Here is a 24,080-nt window from a genome sequence, read left to right on the forward strand (position 1 = left end):
TGGCAAGTACTTGAATTAGAAGTTAAGAAAACACTGGAGTTTTAACGGATTCCTAATTTCCAAGTAAGTTTTGAAGGCACAAAGACTTTTTTTTTCAGATGATTACGTGAAGTCACGTAATGACGTCAGGTCTTCTTACAAACCTGGAAAGGAGTTAACCCTTTCCATTGACAGCCGTTTGATACTGAACATTATTAGTTTGGATTTCTTAATAGAAAAAAAAAGACTCACCTAACAGAGGAAACAAAAATAAAAACAGAACTAGCTTATGTAATAATACTTGCCTGATACAATAAAGAAATAGATACTCAATAAAACAAATGGAAGAGTTAAAAGCTAAGATAAACAGGCTGGAAGAGATAACGGGACTAGACGGATAGTGCAGTGCGCAGCCATAGCACCATCACCTATGGCAATAGAGCCAATGTACCCCACGGTGGGTAGGTGTAGTCCACAAACCCAACCCAACGGTAAAGCAGACAACGATGTTCGGAGGAATAGCTTTGGCCTTGGTCATAATAGGAGTTTGGGTAATATTTAAGTGGGTAAAGACACGGGCACACGCCCCACAGATTCAACTCGAAATGTTTCGATTAGAACCTTGTGCTTCTGATTTCGCAGGGTGACAGGGATACTCGTAGAGCAAAACCTAACCCCTGGTGACGACCAGGCCGTCTGTTTAAAATTACAGATAATACCTACCAGAATGGGAATACGAACGGCACTCCTCGTAATATGGATAGCCCTGCGACAGGCGCGTACCCTGGACGACACCGACGGATTGCAGCGCACTCAGGAAATAAACAACTACATGAACTATGGAGTCTTGTTTAATTTAACGGATGGAATGTGCATCCCAGCAGCCAAGGACTGGAGCAAGGACAGGACTTATTTTAATGCATGGTTACAAGTGAATCCTAATAAGAATAAGAGTATGTGTACTGTGCTCCACGGGTATAAGGAGCAGCTGCATTAAAACGGAGGGATGTCAAAGGGCCTGATGAATGTACTTTCGGCATAATTTGCGCGCCTCCGGGACAATCCCAGCAATCAGTCATCCACAAAAAGGGAGTGGGGCTGTGTGGGTACTACGAGGAGGTGGGGGCGGCTGCAATATCATTGTATGTATGCTTCTCACCCCCTCCGACACTGCGCCCCATAAGAACCACTACATTGCCCGAGGAACTGCCTTGTCCCATAACTACTAAGGGACCAGAAAATGGGATTGTAATGTACAACGAAGGGGAATTATTATATGATAATGTTAAACATGAAATTGTGCCTGTCCTGATCAATATTTCAGGCATCCAGATGCCGGAATACTGTACAGAACAGTCAAGGAAAATGTACAATGTATTAAGTAAAGTTGTAATGCAGCAGGCTGCCGATGCAATAGGTGCCAGTAGATTCCGAGGACAGGGGTCAGCCCCCAGGATAAAGAGGGAAATAGTTAATGACATTGCTACCGTTTTCAATACAGGGACCTCCGTAGTAAACTCGATAGACATACAAGGGTTAAATGAGAGGGTGGAACAGCTTAGAGGGGTGATGAAGGGGTTATTAGAGAGGGTGGAGCAAAACCAGGAAGACCAAGCCAACCTAGGAAAGGAGGGTGCCGAAATCCAGTTGGATGGCATCTCAGTCCTGGAAGCTCACGCCAAAACCATCAATCACCTCATTGATAGAGAAACAGGAGATACAGGAAAGCAAAGACGGGGACAACTCTGTCACGCTTATGGTCTGTGGATGGTGGGACAGATCCGCCACAATCTCGACCAGATCCAACGCGGGGAAGTACCCGATTGGATAGACAGTTCACATCTGGCTCAGTTGGCTAACCAGAGGGGGACACTGGATAATTGTACTCTGAAGGGACTGACCCGAGTATACCCAGCAATTCCAGATTGCCAGATGGGTAGGAATACTGGGATAGGGATAGTCCTGATGATCCCTATAGCCACGCCGGACTCAGGGCCGTTCCCCCTATACCAACTAGAGAATATCGGAGTAATACGGGAAAATGTCTCCATACGTTACTATCTGACCACCACCTCCGCTGTTCGTCGAAACAACATACTTACCAGGATTTCCCTAACAGAATGCAAGAAAAGGGGGGAAATCACAGTATGCCCTCAGCCGGTAGGCCGAGGTGAGCTGGACGACTGCGGATTTAACCGAACCGACGGGTGTGTACTAGAAATAGTGCCCGCACACATGCACTTCGCGAGGGCAGGCTACGGAGGGAAGGGAAGATACTGCATCTCTACCACAGAGCGTTCATACCAGTATAATGACCTGCAGTGCCCTATACCACAGCCAAACTTTTGCTTTACGTCACTACGACTTGTCACGATCGGGCAAGCGCATATCACCCAGGTTATTACGAGAGTTGAGGCTCAGAGTGGGTCAATCCGTAAAGCTCTACCATCAACTGCAAACTAAAATCCAAGTACTGGAAGATATCGATGTAGACTTACAAAGTCAGAGTTGGTGGAGAAAGGTCTGGGACTGGAGAATAAATGTGAACATCCATCCTTGGATTCAAATAATTTCACACATACTGGTCGGGATACAATTGATCTTAGCGATAACATGGGGCATAATGGCCTGCCAGGCATGCAGGCACCAAGCACAACGAAGAGGGACCCATGACCGGTCCCCAAATATTAAACAAGCCTGCCTAATAAAGGGGCAGGAGGATTTGGCCTTTGTCAATTTGATTTAAGCAACCGGGACTCCTGAAACCACGTGACTGGCCAGCACGTTGAGGCAGGGAGTACCTGCCGTGCACAGAATCTAATAAAAGTAGGGCGGTCGGTTAAAGAGGGACTAGGACTAGTCCCTTTACCGAAAGGAGGGAATTGTTGTAGGCATTAGGCACCTGCTGAATATATCTAAACTCATATAAGTTTAAAACGGCCACATATAAAATGGCTGCCCAAGCATGAACTGGGACTGATCGAGCAATGACCCTGTGAGGCCCACTACCAGGAATGCCTTGGATACAATGAATCAGTGATTTCACACAGCCGAAGTCCAAGGAAGAAAGATAAGGGGAGAATCTGCCTCACATAACGAGGTCATTAATCAGCCCGAGCTGACAAAACCCAAACATGCAGTTCCTGAGATATCAGGGAAATTCTATTGTGTTAAAGAAACCTATATGTAATCTATAATCGTTATGATTGGATTGTGTCCAGCCGAAGTGGGCTGAGTAACTGTAAAGAACTATTGTAAAACATATAAATATCGATGAGTTTCTTTGTTCTGCGGAGAGAAGCCTGATCCAGTCCTGAGGCTTCCTCCCCGCTGGCTTCAATAAAGGCCACACTGGCATTGGAACCGACTCTGAGTGTTGAGTGATTCTTCTGATAAACACTAACACTAACACTCCATAAAGCCCAAATGTATTGTTAAGAAGCCGAAAACACCGGTTTTGTTGTCTTCAGGCTAGTAGGTCGCTATACTTCCTGTTAATTGGTTGTCAATTTAGCTCATTTCCTTAACGATTTAGAACCTTTTTGTGTGAACAAAATCTCCAATCAATTTGGAAACACACTGAACAAAAACATCTCAACAAAAGCTGCAAAAGCTTCTATAGATATGTGAAGAGAAAAAGATTAGTGAAGATAAACGTAGGTCCCTTGCAGTCAGATTCAGGCGCATTTTTAATGGGGAAGAAAGAAATGGCAGACCAACTGAACAAATACTTTAGTTCTGTCTTCACGACGGAAGACACAAATAACCTTCCGAAAGTAATAGGGGACCGAGAGTCTCGTGAGGAGGAGGAACTGAAGGATATCCTTATTAGGCAGGAAATTGATGGGATTGAAGGCCGATAAATCCCCAGGGCCTGATAGTCTGCATCCCAGAGTACTTAAGGAAGTGGCCCTAGAAATAGTGGATGCATTGGTGATCATTTTCCAACTGTATCAACTCTGGATCAGTTCCTATGGACTACAGAGTAGCTAATGTAACACCACTTTTTTTTAAAAAAACGGAGGGAGAGAGAAAGAGGGTAATTATAGACTGGTTAGCCTGACATCAGTAGTGGGGAAAATGTTGGAATCAATTATTAAGGATGAAATAGCAGTGCATTTGGAAAGCAGTGACAGGATCGGTCTAAGTCAGCATGGATTTATGAAGGGGAAATCATGCTCGACAAATCTTCTGGAATTTTTTGAAGGTGTAACTAGTAGAGTGGACAAGGGAGAACCAATGGATGTGGTGTATTTGGACTTTCAAAAGGCTTTTGACAAGGTCCCACACAAGAGATTTGTGTGCAAAATCAAAGCACATGGTATTGGGGGTAATATACGGACGTGGATAGAGAACTGGTTGACAGACAGGAAGCAGAGAATCGGGATTAACGGGTCCTTTTCAGAATGGCAGGCAGTGACTAGTGGGATGCCGCAGGGCTCAGTGCTGGGACCCCAGCTCTTTACAATATACATCAATGATTTGGATGAAGGAATTGAGTGTAATATCTCCAAGTTTGCTCACACTAAACTGGGTGGCGGTGAGAGCTGTGAGGGGGATGCTAGGAGGCTGCAGGGTGACTTGGACAGGTTAGGTGAGTGGGCAAATGCATGGCAGATGCAGTATAATGTGGATAAATGTGAGGTTATCCACTTTGGGGGCAAAAACGCGAGACAGATTATCTGAATGGCGGCAGATTAAGAAAAGGGGAGGTGCAACGAGATCTGGGTGTTATGGTTCATCAGTCATTGAAAGTTGGCACACAGGTACAGCAGGCAGTGAAGGCGGCAAATGGTTATGTTGGCATTCACAGCTAGGGGATTTGAGTATAGGAGCAGGGAGGTCTTACTGCAGTTGTACAGGGCCTTAGTGAGGCCTCACCTGGAATAGTGTTCAGTTTTGGTCTCCTAATCTGAGGAAGGACGTTCTTGCTATTGAGTGCAGCAAAGGTTCACCAGACTGATTTCCGGGATGGCAGGACTGACATACGAGGAGAGACTGGACCAACTGGGCCTTTATACATTGGAGTTTAGAAGGATGAGAGGGGATCTCATAGAAACATAAGATTCTGACGGGACGGGACAGGTTAGATGTGGGTAGAATGTTCCCGATGTTGGGGAAGTCCAGAACCAGGGGACAGAGTCTTAGGATAAGGAGTAGGCCATTTAGGACTGAGATGAGGAGAAACTTCTTCACCCAGAGTTGTTAACCTGTGGAATTCCATGCCGCAGAGTTGTTGATGCCAGTTCATTGGATATATTCAAGAGGGAGTTAGATATGGCCCTTATGGCTAAAGGGATCAAGTGGTATGGAGAGAAAGCAGGAAAGGGATACACTGGGAATGATCAGCCATGATCTTATTGAATGGTGGTGCAGGCACGAAGGGCCAAATGGCCTACTCTTGCACCTATTTTCTATGTTTCTATGTAATGGGAAGCGGACATGTATCTGGGAGTCTCCCTTTACCTACATCACAACAGGGTGTCTGCATAACTTTGTCATTGCAGTTAAACTGATGGTACGGCTTTGACAGAAATGTAAAAATGATCGCACTGAGTAATACTGCACTGCTTGTACTGCTCACTGGACAGAAAGCAGGACTCTAGATATATTTTTAAAAATTCATTCTTGGGATGTGGGTATTGTTGCCAATGCTGGTATTTATTGCCCATTACCTAATTACCCTTGAGAAAGTGGTGATGAGCCTTCTTGAATGACTGCAGCAAGGGTGGTGAAGGAGCTGTAAGGTAGGGATTTGCAGGATTTTCACCCAGTGACGACAAAGGAAAGGCAATACATGTCCAACTCAGGAGTAACGTGGAGGGGAACTTGGAGATGATGGCGTTCCCTTGCAGATGCTGGCCTTATACCTCTAGGTGGCAAATGTCGCAGGTTTGGGAGGTGCTTCTGAAGAAGCCATGGCGAGTTGCTGCTGCGCATTCTGTAGATGATGATGATGAACTGACCACACTCGATCAGCTCCGCTGGGCAGGCCACATAGTCCGCATGCCAGACAAGAGACTCCCAAAGTAAGTGCTCTACTCGGAGCTCCTTCATGGCAAACAAGCCAAAAGTGGGCAGCGGAAACGCTACAAGGACACCCTCAAAGCCTCCCTGATAAAGTGTGGTCAGCGCTTCAATGCTGGGGATAGTGCACACAGCAGTCACGGTATGTCGGCAGTAGAGAGGGTCGATGCTAAGTTAGTGGGTGAAGTGATGGTCAAGCAGGATTCTTTGTCCTGGTGTCAGTCGACAAAGTCAACTCTGGACTGTTGTGTTTAGATCCCTATTGGCTGTACACCCTGAAAAGGACTTTTGAAATACTGTGACACAAGATGGCTGGTCTGGATTAGGAAGAAACATGTTGCTGAGAGAAACATGAGGGTGCGAGAAGCTGGGTCTGTAATTTGAACACTGGCCTGCCAGAGCTGGGTGCTCTTAGGAAGGCCAAGGGACTCGTGTGTGGAGCCAGGTTGTCTCGAGAAGCGAGCAAGGTGCTCGGACAAGACCAACACCTGCATTGTCTTCACAATGGTCCAGCAATCAGGGCTGATGGGCCATTTAACACTCACTCGGGAAGCCTTCAGACATCGATCAGCTGGCTTTGTTCAGACCCCAGCACATCTCAGATAGCGAGAAATAAGTCCTGAAGCAGCCATGGAAAGGTTACCAGAGGCAACAGAACCATCCAAACCCAGCCAGAATTGTGGAGCGTTTTGGAAGCTCGATCTTCATTCTATCGCATCCTACGTGAAGGCACGTTTGCCTACCCCTCGAGGATAAGGACCGAAAGCGAAGCCAAGCTTCTCCAACCCGACGGACTTCAACTTCAACCTGGATCTCACATGCTTCAGTCAAGCACAGAGTCGAACCGCTGAGGAAGGACCAGCGAGCAAGGAAGGGCGGATTGGGTGAGACGCTCACCAACCGATCCACGAAAGTGCGCGAGTGGGTGTCAGTGTGCCCTAACCAAACTGGGGGGGGTTTTAGAGTTAGGTGGGTCCCGGGAGGATTTAGCCCACGGGAAGGGTTGGTCTGTTGTAAGGCTAACAAGGGAAGTGCACTGTGTTACTGGGTAATATTGCACTGTGTGGTTCTACTTCACAAGCATCTGGCGAGTGGAGTGGAGGTGTTGATCTGTTGTAATAAACCTTGTCTGATTTTGAACTTGAAACGTCAGTCTGTGTCTCACTACAAGACAATCCGTTGTAACTCTTTTCGCCCGAGCATAAGGACAGGGCTGATGTGCTTGCTATAAAGCAGGTGTTAAATCATAATCATAATCATCATCATCATAGGCAGTCCTTCAGAATTGAGGAAGACTTGCTTCCACTCTTTTTAAAAAAAAAGAGTCCTTAGATGGCTGAACAGTCCTATACGAGAACCAAATCCCTGTCACAGGTGGGACAGATAGTCTTTGAGGGAAAGGGTGGGTGGGGAGTCTGGTTTGCCGCACGCTCGTTCCGCTGCCTGCGCTTGATTTCTGCACGCTCTCGGCAATGAGACTCGAGATGCTCAGCGACCTCTCGGATGCACTTCCTCCACTTAGGGCGGTCTTTGGCCAGGGTCTCCCAAGTGTCAGTGGGGATGTTGCACTTTATCAGGGAGGCTTTGAGGGTGTCCTCGTAACATTTCCTCTGCCCACCTTTGGTTTGTTTGCCGTGAAGGAGTTCCGAGTAGAGTGTTTGCTTTGGGAGTCTTGTGTCTGGCATGCGGACAATGTGGCCTGCCCAGCGGAGCTGATCAAGTGTGGCCAGTGTTTCAATGCTGGCTTGGTCGAGGACGCCAACGTTGCTACGTCTGTCCTCCCAGGGGATTTGTAAGATCTTGGAGACATCGTTGGTGGTATTTCTCCAGCGACTTCAGGTGTCTGCTGTACATGGTCCATGCCTCTGAGCCATACAGGAGGGCGGGTATTACTGCAGCCCTGTAAACCGTGAGCTTGGTGACAGATTTGAGGACCTGGTCTTCAAACACTTTTCCTCAGGCAGTCCTGACGCACTGGAGGCAGCGTTGAATCTCGTCGTCAATGTCTGCTTGTTGATAAGAGGCTCACAAGGTATGGGTAACAGAGACACCTAATGGCACCGGTCTCCGAGGAAAACCAACCCGTAGCTCAGCAAACAAGGCAGGGCCGATTTGGCACCAGTCACTGCCAAGTAAAACCCTTACGTATTTGGACCCTACGGCGTGGCCTCGAAAACCTCGGGAAATAACCATAGACAGACCACTTACACTGGATGGTTTCAAGCTTCTGGAGTATTGTTGCAACTGCACCCATCCAGGCAAGTGGAGCATTCCATCACACTTTGCCTTGTAGGTAGTGGAGTCAGATGGTGAGGCACTCGCCACAGAATACCTGCTCTACCAGGCATGGCATTCATGTGTCTGATTTAGTAGTGCATTTTAATACATGGAGTTTTGCACATCAGTGTGTTGTGTCCTCCGATGCTCTAACAATGACTCCACGAGGCAGTGTGTTGTACTTGAACTGTAGTGACCTTAGTCCTTTATTAGTTAACTCCAGAGTGAGGATCACAGCTGGTGGCCTGCCGACTATACTAGGCCAGGCACACCTGTACAGGTAACCTACGAGTCTCCCACTGCTGTGCCCTCTGGTGGCACACCTTGATATGGTACCAACAATGGCCATGTAAGATACATGACACAGTGTATCAATGCTGGTGACATTTTAGAACCTTAAATGAGAGATGTCAGCTCTTTTCTCAAATTAGAAACAAAGGTGAGGTGGCTCAGCAGAACAGCTAAAGCTTTTTAAACCCTATAATTCAGTTTTAAAAGTTTGATTGGCTGGAAAAGGTTCAGAAAGGAGCAACAAAAATCATTCACAAGAAAAACTCATAACTGAAACTTGTTTTCATTGAAGAGAAAAGGTTGACAGATGTGCTTCATATCTTTGAAATAATGAGAGGTGTGAATAATTTAGAGGCAAGTGATACTGAAGATCAGTACATAACTAACTAGCCTCAAGTGAGAATAGTGCTCATGCTATATTGCTTAACCCCTTTAAAGTGAGCTGGGTAAGTATCAATTTTGAAGGCTATAAAGCTAAATATCGGTAATCTCATACTCTGCGGAAAATGAAGGCCGTGGAATTAGTGCAATGTTGAATAATGTAGGTTGCAATATTGTAAATTATTTCAAAATATTCCAAGATCATTGTAGGGTGCTCAATGATGAATTTCAGACTTCACCTTTCAAGTTTTATCATTGGTTTGTCAATTATCTCATAAGATTGAGAGAAAGAAAGAAAAAATGGTCCATAATAGAGCAAATTGTGCATGGTCTATTTGGAAGGAATATGCTTCATAAGCTAAATAGTCTTTTATTGTTCCATATTGTCTTGTGTTTGACAGTTTTTGTTGTGCTGATAATGGTCCATCAGGAATGTAGGAATTGTTAAGAAATTGATGGAGAACTCAGATTGCTGCTCCACCACCGATATTCTCTGGAGACCTCCAGAGTAATTTACTGCTCTAGATCACGGAATGCTGTTTTTTTTTGTTTGCTCTGAATATTTTAGCAACATGCGAATAACTAGTGCAGTACTAGAAAAGCCTCTTCCTGTAAATACAAATGCAAAAAGCACTAGTACCGATCTTTCTAATTCATTGATGCAATTCTGTGCTGAGGGTTCAAGACTGAACGAGACACAAAATAAATACATCATTTCTGCTTTACTCTGCGCCAATGATTAATATGGGGAATAGGAGAGGAAGAGAAAACATATCTCACTCATCCCTTCTATGATATCCACGGTTTCTTCAGTTACAACAGTATCTTAAAAAGATTTACTAGATTATTCAAGACTCTCCTTGATATTCTAATTGCCATGATAAAATCTATTTTGTTGGGATTAAATAGGTGCAGGGAAATGGACTGAATTTGCAACAGAGTTAATATAAACATATACATAAAAAACATCAAAAATAGTATTGGCAACACGATACCTTGCATATCTTGTACAGGGAATCCTGACCATCTCCACCAGTGTCCTTAAAGTAATCATGCGCTGGGAAAGTTCGATTGATGTCCCTGGTGATTGCACTATCCTGAGGAGATTCCTGTTTCCAGGAGAAAAATAAACAGCTTAAAACATGGGACAAGACACACATCAAATCAGTACACACATTTAATTATTACTTATCACAATACACAGAGTCTAAGCTCACAAATACTGACATGGACAACGCAGGAGCAATTCTACTGCAATTCGCTACGGCAGTGGGTTTTTCATGGTTTTTTCACCCCAGGATGTATGTTAAATTCTCTGAAGACCAATTCAATAAAAGGCTAGATTCTCTGTAGGTTGCTAATAGGTTTAAGTGGCATGAATTTGCAAAGCTTCAAAGTGGTTTCCAGTGGTAACAACTCCTTAGCATAAACTGCCCATAATGCATTGTTATGCAGCCAATTTCACTAATGAGGCTATGCTGCCATCAGCAGCACAACTGTCTGGCAAAGCATAAGTGAGACATTTAATAAATGCTGCTTCAGTCAAACCCACTGCATTATATTTACCCGGCAATCAGTTAACCTCCAAAATTTTCAGCGCCACTGTATATGTGAGGCCACCCGTGTCTGAAATTGCAGTGGTACTCCACGTATCATACAAACCAAATCATTGTGTTGAGTCCATGTAGCTCCCTTAATCTCCATTACTGCACAATTTTACATTTGTGTGCTGGCAGGCAGTTTGAAACCCACCCTGATAAATACACTGGAGTTTAATCATAGTTGTCAGTTATACTGGAGTCAACCTAACATGAATGATAGCCTCTGACAGTAGAAGTTTACTGACTTGTTACCCTGTGAACTTGTTAAACACAATGAAGAAACAATGACATATAGAAGTTGTAAAATGTACCAAAAAAAAAGAGATTGTATAATCCTAATTCAAATCATTTGTTTGAGATGAGCAAAACTTTACGGAGAGTGGGAGCCAGGCTAGCAGAGCATGAGTCAAGAGAGGCATGATGAGGGTCGCATCGGCAGATGTACTGAGGTAAGGGAAGCCAGTGACGTTCCGCAGGCGAAATTCATCGATCTTTGTTTTGGAGAGTATGTGGGGTCGGAAGCTGTCTGGGTCTAATACCACTAAATATACTAATAATGCCACAACAGCAGACTGCTGAATTTAATTCTGAAGACGACAGTCTATTTTCTGTAATAGACCGAAAGTGTGAGAACAATTTGTTAAACTTGAGGCAATGCTAATTTCTCATTACTGGAAGAACGAATGACAGTGAATCGGCCGCCCGTTTTACACCTCGCTTGACTTAAATGGAAAAGTAAATTGAGCTGCTGATTTGCTGTCACCTGCTTTTTGCCCGATGATAGAAATAAAAATGATCTGTTTCGCCTATAAACGTGACTTCTGCAACAATTAGATGCAGGTTGAAAACATTGCATCACCTGATTAAATACATTTTTGTACTCAATGACAGACTCAATGAGTAGTTACTGATAGCTAAAAATTACAAGCTATTAAATAAACCATTATCTAAGTAGTAAGGTCAGCTACATCCTTTATAAACTACACTGGGCAAATACTTAAGTTAACTGAAAAAAAGTCAGTGAAGGACAATTAAAACTTAATAGCCATAATGCAGTGGTTTAATAATTAACGACAAATGCTCTGTAGGATGGACTATCTTTGCACATTTGCTTGGCTTCCAAACTTAAATCTAGAGTCACCAAGTTTTGAAGGCAGAGCTCATTTGAGATTGCAACAAAGTAAGTCAATTTTTAGTAGTATTGAAACATGATAACCTCCATAAATGCAGAATGTACAAAACAAGCTGAGCTAAATTTAGTAAAGAACACATGCCAGGTCTATTAACTGTAACTGTTGTATTCCAGTCACATAACCCGACTGTCACTTTTACTTCTTTATGAATATACTTAAATGAAAAAATAGGAACTGGGGAACTAAATTTTAAAATGTCTTCTTTATTAAAATAGTACTAATACCACAGGAAACAATATTTTAAGTTGGAAACTTTGTTAATGCAGAAACTGTTTAGAGCAATGCCCTGGTGAAATACTGCTCTCATTCTGTGCAGAAATACTCAGTGGTTTGAACCATCTTTCCCATACTGCTCACGAACATTCATTTCCAACTTATTTTCAGTGAACTTAATCTCCAGTAGCAACTCAGGAGGTACAACTTAATTGGCAGAGCAAGTGAGGAATTCACATGACATTTTTTGGGATGTTCAATACTCATCGGCTAAAGGCTATCGTGAGTACGCAATACAAGTTTCCATTCTCATGCACACTAGCTTAGCTTTAAAATTACATCGTGGGTGGGGGCTATAAATAGAGGTGGGAGGTGGAGTGCGGTCCCTGGAACATTGTGGGCCGCCCCGACCTGTGTGAGACCACCACCCCAAGTCGGGGCTATAAATAGAGCTGGAACGTCCGGCCCTGGAACATTATGGCACAGGTGTGGCAAATGAGGGTACGGGGCCCAGAAGAGCCGAGGGCCCAGGGGCAGCACGGGCCAGCCCACACTGCGATATGTGTGCGTACTAGGTCCGTGCAGCAGAGCAGGTCTCCAGTCGTCCTGGTTAACCCTTGCTACTGGATAAAGGCCTAGCTCTGTCGAGCCCGTGTGGTGGCTGATGTGCAACGGTCACCACACGTTAAAAAATTCACGCACAAACATCTTCCACCCCCTCAATTGGAGTTCAGGACTGGAACATCGGGTCCTTCATTGAAACATTTGTGAACTCGTGGAAGCAAGTCATCCTCGTTCGAGGGACCGTCTATGATGAAAATTAAAAAAAGTGTGATAAAGTTTCTGATTTATTGCTCTTGCTTACAGAGCTCAGTGCTTTGGTAACCCATTCCATATTTTTTCTGACAAAGATGTTGAAAGTTTCTACTCTTCTCAATCATTACAATGCTGGAAATTAGGAAAAAGACTCGTTGAGCTCACCTAGTTATTCAGCTCCACAGTCTAGACCGTAAAATTGGCTTAGCTTATTTTTTTTGATAACTGATAAATTCCACCATTTAAATTAAGGAACCAACTAGGGGGGAGGCCATCTTAGACTGGGTGTTGTGTAATGAGAGGATTAATTAGCAATCTCATTGTGCGAGGCCCCTTGGGGAAGAGTGACCATAATATGGTGGAATTCTGCATTAGGATGGAGAATGAAACAGTTAATTCAGAGACCATGGTCCAGAACTTAAAGAAGGGTAACTTTGAAGGTATGAGGCGTGAATTGGCTAGGATAGATTGGCGAATGATACTTAAGGGGTTGACTGTGGATGGGCAATGGCAGACATTTAGAGACCGCATGGATGAATTACAACAATTGTACATTCCTGTCTGGCGTAAAAATAAAAAAGGGAAGGTGGCTCAACCGTGGCTATCTAGGGAAATCAGGGATAGTATTAAAGCCAAGGAAGTGGCATACAAATTGGCCAGAAATAGCAGCGAACCCAGGGACTGGGAGAAATTTAGAACTCAGCAGAGGAGGACAAAGGGTTTGATTAGGGCAGGGAAAATGGAGTACGAGAAGAAGCTTGCAGGGAACATTAAGGCGGATTGCAAAAGTTTCTATAGATATGTAAAGAGAAAAAGGTTAGTAAAGACAAACGTAGGTCCCCTGCAGTCAGAATCAGGGGAAGTCATAACGGGGAACAAAGAAATGGCAGACCAATTGAACAAGTACTTTGGTTCGGTATTCACTAAGTAGGACACAAACAACCTTCCAGATATAAAAGGGGTAAGAGGGTCTAGTAAGGAGGAGGAACTGTTTACATTGTACATTAATGATTTAGACGAGGGGATTAAATGTAGTATCTCCAAATTTGCGGATGACACTAAGTTGGGTGGCAGTGTGAGCTGCGAGGAGGATGCTATGAGGCTGCAGAGTGACTTGGATAGGTTAGGTGAGTGAGCGGGCAAATGCATGGCAGATGAAGTATAATGTGGATAAATGTGGGGTTATCCACTTTGGTGGTAAAAACAGAGACAGACTATTATCTGAATGGTGACAGATTAGGAAAAGGGAAGGTGCAACGAGACCTGGGTGTCATGGTACATCAGTCATTGAAGGTTGGCATGCAGGTACAGCAGGCGGTTAAGAAAGCAAATGGCATGTTGGCCTTCATAGCGAGGGGATTTGAGTACAGGAGCAGGGAGGTGTTGCTGTGGATATATGAACGGGATATATTGAATTAAAAGGCAGTAAAGTGAATTGGATATATGTATAAGCCATGGAAAAATAACTAAGAGAATGTCAGATTGCAAATAATACAACATCAGCACAATTAACAAGCTTTCTCAAGGTTTTAAGTTACTAATCCTGCCAACAATATAAATTGTAACATGAAATGAATATATGGATAAATCTGCAGAATTGCAAGGTCTCAGTTTGTAGTCACACCACTAAATTGTAACATTCAGAGGCAATGCTTGAGCTTTCGTAAAAATATCCCATATAGATTGACTAATGAGTGGCTGAGTTAGAATGTCAATCTAATTGTATTTTGTTATCTATTTTCAAAAATGTACAACTGTTGTCGCTTTACGATGTAACTTCACTTATCCGTAGGGAGTGTGCACGCTCTATCGAGAGAGTATATCTTCTGTCTGATAAGTCTTGCCGGCCGGTAAAATAAAGACTGCTTTGTTTAAAGCACAATAGGTATTCGACTCAGTAATTTTACTGAACCAGATTGAGAGAAAAGAATCTACATTTACATTTGGTGTCAGAAGTGGGATCTCAATGGACGACTGCCGAAAACTTGCGAATTAAGAGCCAGACTAGCCTTGGACGAGACAAGGGGAAAGTGGCCACTGGAGTGAGTATGATTTCAATACTGTTCCAGTTTCCCCCGGTTTCAAAAGTCTGAGAAAAGTTTAGCCACTCGCTGGTTCTCGGGTAGTGTCTGAACGAGATCCATAACAATCTGGCGAATACCTTCTAAATTTAGAAATAAGTGTTCAATTCAGGTGTGACGTCGACCTTGTATATCACTTGGCCCGTCTAGGCACTGATTGAATTTAAACTGCGCAGTGACGCGAAAGGATAGGGAAATTTGGAGACTAAAAGAAATTAAATAAGGCTCATAAGAAATCAAATTTAGAAAATTAGGCTCACAGGGAATTAAGTAAGGCTTATGGGGAATTAAATAGAGGATAGGTGTTCAAGTCAGGTGTGACGTCGACCTCGTATATCACTTGGCCCGTCTAGGCACTGACTGGATTTAAATCACGCAGCAACTCGAAAGGTAGGGCTAGATAAGCGCGTGGCGGCGCGAACGCGCGGCGGCGCGAGCGCGCGGCAGAGTGAACGTGGGCCGACGCAGACGCGCAGCAGCGTGAAACGGTGGCGGCGTGGGACGTGCGGTGGCGCGACAGAGTGAACGTGGGCCGACGCGAACGCGCAGCAACGCGAACTGCTGGGTGATGCCGAAGTCAGTGCTGGTTTCAGTAAGTCTGTGTTTATTTTAAGTTTGTTAAATCGCGCGGCGACTTTATTTTAAGTGTTGCAAATCGCGCGGCGACGTGAACCGCGGGGCGACGCGGAAGTCAGTGTTAGTTTCAGTAAAGTTTGTGTTTATTTTAAGTTTGTTCAAATCGCACGACGACGCGAACGCGTAACGCAGTTTAAATACGAGGGGCAGCGTGAAAATGGGTAATCAGTTGGATAAAACAACGGATACGGATAGTCCGCTACAAAAGTTATGTGAGGAATTCCCTGAAAGAGCTGAAGACTTTAGAAAATTATCAGGAGCCCTGAACAAATTATGAGGAGATGACCAGTGGCCTCTAGGTGGCACTAGAAGCGTAGAGGTAGCAAAAAAAAAGAACAGGGATTGTCAAAAATTAAAAGATGCATCACTTCTGTCAAGCTGGCAAATAAATGCTATTAAATTGGGACTCTCATTGACAGAGGGAACACACGTTAAAACTGTAGACATCTTAAAAAAAGAATGTGCGCACGAGAAACTTACTAAGAGATCCTCTGGGACCTCTGAGAAAGGTATTGACCGACTACGCAGTCAAATGGCTGGCTTTGTGTTAACCGAGGCTGATGATGAAATTGATGAGTGGTCACTGACTCAGCGCCCAACGGCGCCTCCCGCACCCCCTGGCCCCTTGCTCCAGTCCTCTTCCCAACACCTTACACTCCGGCGAGAGGAGTTAAAAATAACCCCATACCACCAAAGCAACAAACCCAAACTGACTCCTCATCCTCTGATAGCGATTCGGATCCCCAGTTCACAAGCAATATAGCCGAAAGGACCAGATCTCACACTCGAAAGGGCAGAACTATATCTCGATATCACAGACAGTCCCGTAAATCTTCTAGTCAATCTACCAGTCCAAGTTGTGAAAGACATAGCAAACACCCCCGCCGATCGAGACGCAGAACTGTCAAGCAGTCAGACAGCTCCGAAACATCCTCCGACCTAGAAATGATTTCCAAGATCCCAAAGTCCCGACACCAATGCCAAACCCTGATGCACAACAAGCTGCAGACCACCCCACTATAGATGTCTATGTGATCTTCGAACTATTTCAGTTTATAATGCAGAATCAAGGGACCTGTGGGCCTTGGTAAAGCAAACCTTGAGCCCAACTGAACACACCCGATTTCTAACTCACCGAGGACGTGCTACTCATGATGCATTGTTGGTTTCTCACCCTAACGATATCCAGGATCGCCAAAACGCCATCTTCAATTCTCTCACCACGATCCTTCAGAAGCCCATCAGTATGGCCACAGTATTAGAAACTAAACCCAAGCGTGAAGAAACTGCCGATTGAAATATATGGGAGTCAATCAGGAGATAATGCCTTCAGGGCAGGAGAGGATTCTCCTCAATTCTGCGCTATCCTACTTCAGTGCCTGCCCTATTCGATTGCTCACGCTATCCGGACAAATAATATGAATTGGGCAGATAACAGTAAAGCCCAGATGGAAAGGGCGGTCAGATATTATTGGCAGGAAAAGAAAGGGGAGAAACATAGAAACATAGAAAATAGGTGCAGGAGTAGGCCATTCGGCCCTTCTAGCCTGCACCGCCATTCAATGAGTTCATGGCTGAACATTCAACTTCAGTACCCCATTCCTGCTTTCTCGCCATACCCCTTGATCCCCCTAGCAGTAAGGACCTCATCTAACTCCTTTTTGAATATATTTAGTGAATTGGCCTCAACAACTTTCTGTGGTAGAGAATTCCACAGGTTCACCACTCTCTGGGTGAAGAAGTTCCTCCGCATCTCGGTCCTAAATGGCTTACCCCTTATCCTTAGACTGTGACCCCTGGTTCTGGACTTCCCCAACATTGGGAACATTCTTCCTGCATCTAACCTGTCTAACCCCGTCAGAATTTTATATGTTTCTATGAGGTCCCCTCTCATTCTTCTGAACTCCAGTGAATACAAGCCCAGTTGATCCAGTCTTTCTTGATAGGTCAGTCCCGCCATCCCGGGAATCAGTCTGGTGAACCTTCGCTGCACTCCCTCAATAGCAAGAATGTCCTTCCTCAGGTTAGGAGACCAAAACTGTACACAATACTCCAGGTGTGGCCTCACCAATGCCCTGTACAACTGTAGCAACACCTCCCTGCCCCTGTACTCAAATCCCCTTGCTATGAAGGCCAACATGCCATTTGCTTTCTTAACCGCCTGCTGCACCTGCATGCCAACCTTCAATGACTGATGTACCATGACACCCAGGTCTCTTTGCACCTCCCCTTTTCCTAATCTGTCACCATTCAGATAATAGTCTGTCTCTCTGTTTTTACCACCAAAGTGGATAACCTCACATTTATCCACATTATACTTCATCTGCCATGCATTTGCCCACTCACCTAACCTATCCAAGTCGCTCTGCAGCCTCACAGCATCCTCCTCGCAGCTCACACTGCCACCCAACTTAGTGTCATCCGCAAATTTGGAGATACTACATTTAATCCCCTCATCTAAATCATTAATGTACAGTGTAAACAGCTGGGGCCCCAGCACAGAACCTTGCGGTACCCCACTAGTCACTGCCTGCCATTCTGAAAAGTACCCATTTACTCCTACTCTTTGCTTCCTGTCTGACAACCAGTTCTCAATCCATGTCAGTACACTACCCCCAATCCCATGTGCTCTAACTTTGCACATCAATCTCTTGTGTGGCACCTTGTCGAACGCCTTCTGAAAGTCCAAATATACCACATCAACTGGTTCTCCCTTATCCACTCTACTGGAAACATCCTCAAAAAATTCCAGAAGATTTGTCAAGCATGATTTCCCTTTCACAAATCCATGCTGACTTGGACCTATCATGTCACCTCTTTCCAAATGCACTGCTATGACATCCTTAATAATTGATTCCATCATTTTACCCACTACCGATGTCAGGCTGACCGGTCTATAATTCCCTGTTTTCTCTCTCCCTCCTTTTTTAAAAAGTGGGGTTACATTGGCTACCCTCCACTCCATAGGAACTGATCCAGAGTCAATGGAATGTTGGAAAATGACTGTCAACGCATCCACTATTTCCAAGGCCACCTCCTTAAGTACTCTGGGATGCAGTCCATCAGGCCCTGGGGATTTATCGGCCTTCAATCCCATCAATTTCCCCAACACAATTTCCCGGCTAATAAGGATTTCCCTCAGTTCCTCCTCCTTACTAGACCCCCCGACCCCTTTTATAACCGGAAGGTTGTTCGTGTCCTCCTTCGTGAATACCGAACCAAAGTACTTGTTCAATTGGTCCGCCATTTCTTTGTTCCCCGTTATGACTTCCCCTGATTCTGACTGCAGGGGACCTACATTTGTCTTTACTAACCTTTTTCTCTTTACATATCTATAGAAACTTTTGCAATCCGTCTTAATGTTCCCTGCAAGCTTCTTCTCATACTCCATTTTCCCTGCCCTAATCAAACCCTTTGTCCTCCTCTGCTGAGTTCTAAATTTCTCCCAGTCCCCAGGTTCGCTGCTATTTCTGGCCAATTTGTATGCCACTTCCTTGGCTTTAATGCTATCCCTGATTTCCCTTGATAGCCACGGTTGAGCCACCTTCCCTTTTTTATTTCTATGCCAGACAGGAATGTACAATTGTTGTAGTTCATCCATGCGGTCTCTAAATGTCTGCCATTGCCCATCCACAGTCAACCCCTTAAGTATCATTCGCCAATCCATCTCAGCCAATTCACGCCTCATACCTTCAAAGTTAGCCTTCTTTAAGTTCTGGACCATGGTCTCTGAATTAACTGTTTCATTCTCCATCCTAATGCAGAATTCCACCATATTATGGTCACTCTTCCCCAAGGGGCCTCGCACAACGAGATTGCTAATTAATCCTTTCTCATTACATAACACCCAGTCTAAGATGGCCTCCCCCCTAGTTGGTTCCTCGACATATTGGTCTAAAAAACCATCCCTTATGCACTCCAGAAAATCCTCCTCCACCGTATTGCTTCCAGTTTGGTTAGCCCAATCTATGTGCATATTAAAGTCACCCATTATAACTGCTGCACCTTTATTGCACGCACCCCTAATTTCCTGTTTGATGCCCTCCCCAACATCACTACTACTGTTTGGAGGTCTGTACACAACTCCCACTAACGTTTTTTGCCCTTTGGTGTTCTGCAGCTCTACCCATATAGATTCCACATCATCCAAGCTAATGTCCTTCCTAACTATTGCCTTAATCTCCTCCTTAACCAGCAATGCTACCCCACCTCCTTTTCCTTTTATTCTATCCTTCCTGAATGTTGAATACCCCTGGATGTTGAGTTCCCAGCCCTGCTCATCCTGGAGCCACGTCTCCGTAATCCCAATCACATCATATTTGTTAACATCTATTTGCACAGTTAATTCATCCACCTTATTGCGGATACTCCTTGCATTAAGACACAAAGCCTTTAGGCTTGTTTTTTTAACACCCTCTGTCCTTTTAGAATTTTGCTGTACAATGGCCCTTTTTGTTCTTTGCCTTGGGTTTCTCTGCCCTCCACTTTTCCTCATCTCCTTTCTGTCTTTTGTTTTTGCCTCCTTTTTGTTTCCCTCTATCTCCCTGCATTGGTTCCCATCCCCCTGCCATATTAGTTTAACTCCTCCCCAACAGCACTAGCAAACACTCCCCCGAGGACATTGGTTCCGATTCTGCCCAGGTGCAGACCGTCCGGATTGTACTGGTCCCACCTCCCCCAGAACCGGTTCCAATGCCCCAGGAATTTGAATCCCTCCCTCCTGCACCATTGCTCAAGCCACGTATTCATCTGAGCTATCCTGCGATTCCGACTCTGACCCGGGTCAAGACTGAATACGTGACTAGAAAGGAAGAGCCGCCTCAGGTGGAAGGACCAAAACCCGACCCGAGGGGATACCAGATGGAACCGCAGTATTGCGTGCCGGGTTGGGTGGATAAACAGGGATACGGTTCTATCGAACACCCAAATGGCCCGGGCCCTGCTAATTACGGACCGCCCTACTGTCCCCGGCCTGGTATGGGAAGAGGTCGGGGCTGGGAAAGATGAGATGGATGTTTTAATTGTGGGCAGGAAGGACATTGGAATAAAAATTGCCCCTACCGTCAGCGTGGAAAAGGAAGAGGAGGAAAAGGAGGGGGGCAAGGGGGGAGAGGAGGATCTTACACTAACTTCTCCCAGAACAACCCCTTTGGTCAATTGTCCCCCGATTGACTACGCAGCTTGATTGTACAGGGATCCTCCCCGGACGACGAACCAATGATATTGTTAAAAATTCTGAATGAGTGGCAACCCTTTTTGATAGATACAGGAGCCTTCATGTCTTCTGTACAATCAAAGCTTAAACTCCCTGCCTCTACTGAAACACAGGAACTTTCAGGATTCCTGGGACAAATCTCGACATTGCTACAGTTGTACAGAGCCTTGGTGAGGCCACACCTGGAGTATTGTGTACAGTTTTGGTCTCCTAACTTGAGGAAGGACATTCTTGCTATTGAGGGAGTGCAGCGAAGATTCACCAGACTGATTCCCGGGATGGTGGGACTGACCTATCAAGAAAGACTGGATCAACTGGGCTTGTATTCACTGGAGTTCAGAAGAATGAGAGGGGACCTCATAGAAACGTTTAAAATTCTGACAGGTTTGGACAGGTTAGATGCAGGAAGAATGTTCCCAATGTTGGGGAAGTCCAGAACCAGGGGTCACAGTCTAAGGATAAGGGGTAAGCCATTTAGGACCGAGATGAGGAGAAACTTCTTCACCCAGAGAGTGGTGAACCTGTGGAATTCTCTACCACAGAAAGTAGTTGAGGCCAATTCACTAAATATATTCAAAAGGGAGTTTGATGAAGTCCTTACTACTCGGGGGATCAAGGGGTATGGCAAGAAAGCAGGAAGGGGGTACTGAAGTTTCATGTTCAGCCATGAACTCATTGAATGGCGGTGCAGGCTAGAAGGGCTGAATGGCCTGCTCCTGCACCTATTTTCTATGTTTCTGTGTTTCTAAAATACTTACTCACACAATCTCTTATCCCAAACATACAGGAATATCAAAAAGATTGTTAAAATCAACTTCTAACTTTTTAATTAAAGTCTTAATAAAGACTTCAGCTGGCGTTATTTAGAGTACACCAATTACAATTTCTTGTGTTAGTATCGAGAGAGTAACCACGCAGCTAATTTGTTTTAGTTTAGATCAAGGAATGTTGCAGTGCTTTTCCCTGTTTGGTACATTCCAAACATTTACCCCTATTTGAATAAAGATCTTTTTCCAAATGTGTGTTCCAAATGTACTTTTTTACTCATTTCCATGTGTGCCCTCTGCTCCAACTTTCTTGGTATGCTTTGCTGTGCTCTGCAGTACTGTACATGAGATATCTGGTCCAAGCCCAGATGACATTTTTTGATTGTCTCTATTTTGGGATTACATGCAATTTACCAATCAAATGTTGCACTTAATATTTCCTTTAATATACCAACAAAAGCTGCCTGTAAGCAGACCAAATGGTGGCCAAATCTACCAACTAGGGTTTTGCTGAATACTTTTGGATAATCAAGGGAGCCTGTGAAGACTAGACCTAGTGAATCTGCCTGGTCTTTTTCAATCTTCGTTTTCATGGCAAATGGACATGTTTATTTAATATACTAACTTTGACTTGAGCAAAGGTATTTCAAGTTTACACATCACGTCGAATGAGACTCAACAATATGAAATATTACTTTGATGGTAGTTATATTAGAGTTCTCATCCACCTGGATGAATGAAGCAGTCTGGCAAGGTTTTTAGTGAGTAGTAATGAAAACATAGTTAACTATATACTAGAAGTGATCCCTTCTCAAAGGCTATGGGTCCTCTGCAAAACGTATACCTGTAATACTTACTCTCCCACACAATATATTCCTCACACAAAATGGTACATTACTGTACAATACAACTGATAAGTATGTAGCCTACATCAAATTACTAATTGAATGATATAAATTCTTCACTATAACAGATTGTGAACATACCAGAATCTTAAATGATGAGTTTCCAATTTATTTTGTTTTTAGCTGGTTACTTTACTTAATCTAGCAGGGATTGCACTCTCTTTTAGTACAGATTTTGTATGACATTTTGTTGAAGTCATTGACCTGAATTAATGAAGCTTCATACTGGATAGTTTTAACTGGAATTTTAGCTCTGAAGTAAAATGGTTTCATAATTATTTCAAAGCCATCTCTGTTTAGAGACTTAGCAGGGTTCTGCCTTTTCTGATTGGCTCACTAATATATGACTAGTTACTCGAAGAATCATTTTGGAAAAAAGTCTGCTCCAGTCGTGGGATATGATCTGGGCACAGACTTCATCTTAAACTGAAAATAAAAATAAACTTTACATCTACCTAGAATTTACCACCAGTTCCCCGAGAATTCTGTCCTTTGAGCATAATTTGGCTTGTACATCCCACCTGTGCTGGTTTTGTAGTGGAATTAATTCAGACATAACCCAACGTAAACAGGGTGCAGATTTCCTGTGAAGTTCTCAACTGTTTTCTTAATGATCTAATATGCTGTCAAGTATATGTAGCAATGTGCGCACAAGACTGGATTACAGAAGGTGTCTCACAGAAATCTTGCAATGTAGCAGCACAGAAAAGATCTTTAAAAAGTGAGAGTTCCATCTGACATTGCTTTAAAAAACAAAATGCCAGTCCAATTACCGTTATGGATATCTTCAACATGTATGCAAAGAAAACAGAACATTTATTGACCAAGTTAAATCAAACATTATCTCAGCATCTGCCTTTTTGCCACGATAACCAGTCTTCTAAAGGTTCAAGTGGAACATCATGTTTTGCAATTGTTCAATTACTGTTTCCTTTTCACAAGATTCTGATCAGGAAGGCTGTTAAATCAATCTTAATTCAGCATTCCAGAAATACTTCACCCTCATTGCATTGTTCTTTTCTTGCTATTGAGGGAGTGCAGCGAAGATTCACCAAACTGATTCCCGGGATGGTGGGACTGACCTATCAAGAAAGACTGGATCAACTGGGCTTGTATTCACTGGAGTTCAGAAGAATGAGAGGGGACCTCATAGAAACGTTTAAAATCCTGACGGGTTTAGACAGGTTAGATGCAGGAAAAATGTTCCCAATGTTGGGGAAGTCCAGAACCAGGGGTCACAGTCTAAGGATAAGGAGTAAGCCATTTGGGACCGAGATGAGGAGAGACTTCTTCACCCAGAGAGTGGTGAACCTGTGGAATTCTCTGCCACAGAAAGTGGTTGGGGCCAATTCACTAAATATATTCAAAAGGGAGTTAGATGAAGTCCTTACTACTCGGGGGAATCAAGGGGTATGGCGAGAAAGCAGGAAGGGGGTACTGAGGTTTCATGTTCAGCCATGAACTCATTGAATGGCGGTGCAGGCTAGAAGGGTTGAATGGCCTGCTCCTGTACCTATTTTCTATGTTTCAACAGTTCCAGGCTTTCACCTCTGCTGCTCTACCTGGACACCCACTTCATGCAATGATCACTGTCTGAAGAACTTCCTAACATCAGTCTTAAATCTGACTTTTACTAGTTTGGACTTTGTCCCTCTTTCCTTCTCTAACAATTTAGTATGAAGTAATCGGATTTATCCA

At 44.1% G+C, this 24,080-nt stretch overlaps 1 protein-coding gene across 9 annotated transcripts in view; it reads right to left on the bottom strand.

The window, feature by feature from the left end:
* Positions 1 to 24,080, bottom strand: part of LOC139232470 (rab GTPase-activating protein 1) — a 275,160-nt gene that overhangs the window by 66,476 nt on the left and 184,604 nt on the right. For all 9 annotated transcript variants that reach the window (XM_070862713.1, XM_070862714.1, XM_070862718.1 and 6 more), the window contains one exon: positions 9,951 to 10,064. In XM_070862713.1, coding sequence (XP_070718814.1) covers positions 9,951 to 10,064 — 114 coding nt within the window. The remainder of the gene's footprint in view (positions 1 to 9,950; positions 10,065 to 24,080) is intronic.

Source organism: Pristiophorus japonicus, chromosome 20 (genome assembly GCF_044704955.1).
Source record: "Pristiophorus japonicus isolate sPriJap1 chromosome 20, sPriJap1.hap1, whole genome shotgun sequence".
Taxonomy (NCBI): Eukaryota; Metazoa; Chordata; class Chondrichthyes; family Pristiophoridae; genus Pristiophorus; species Pristiophorus japonicus.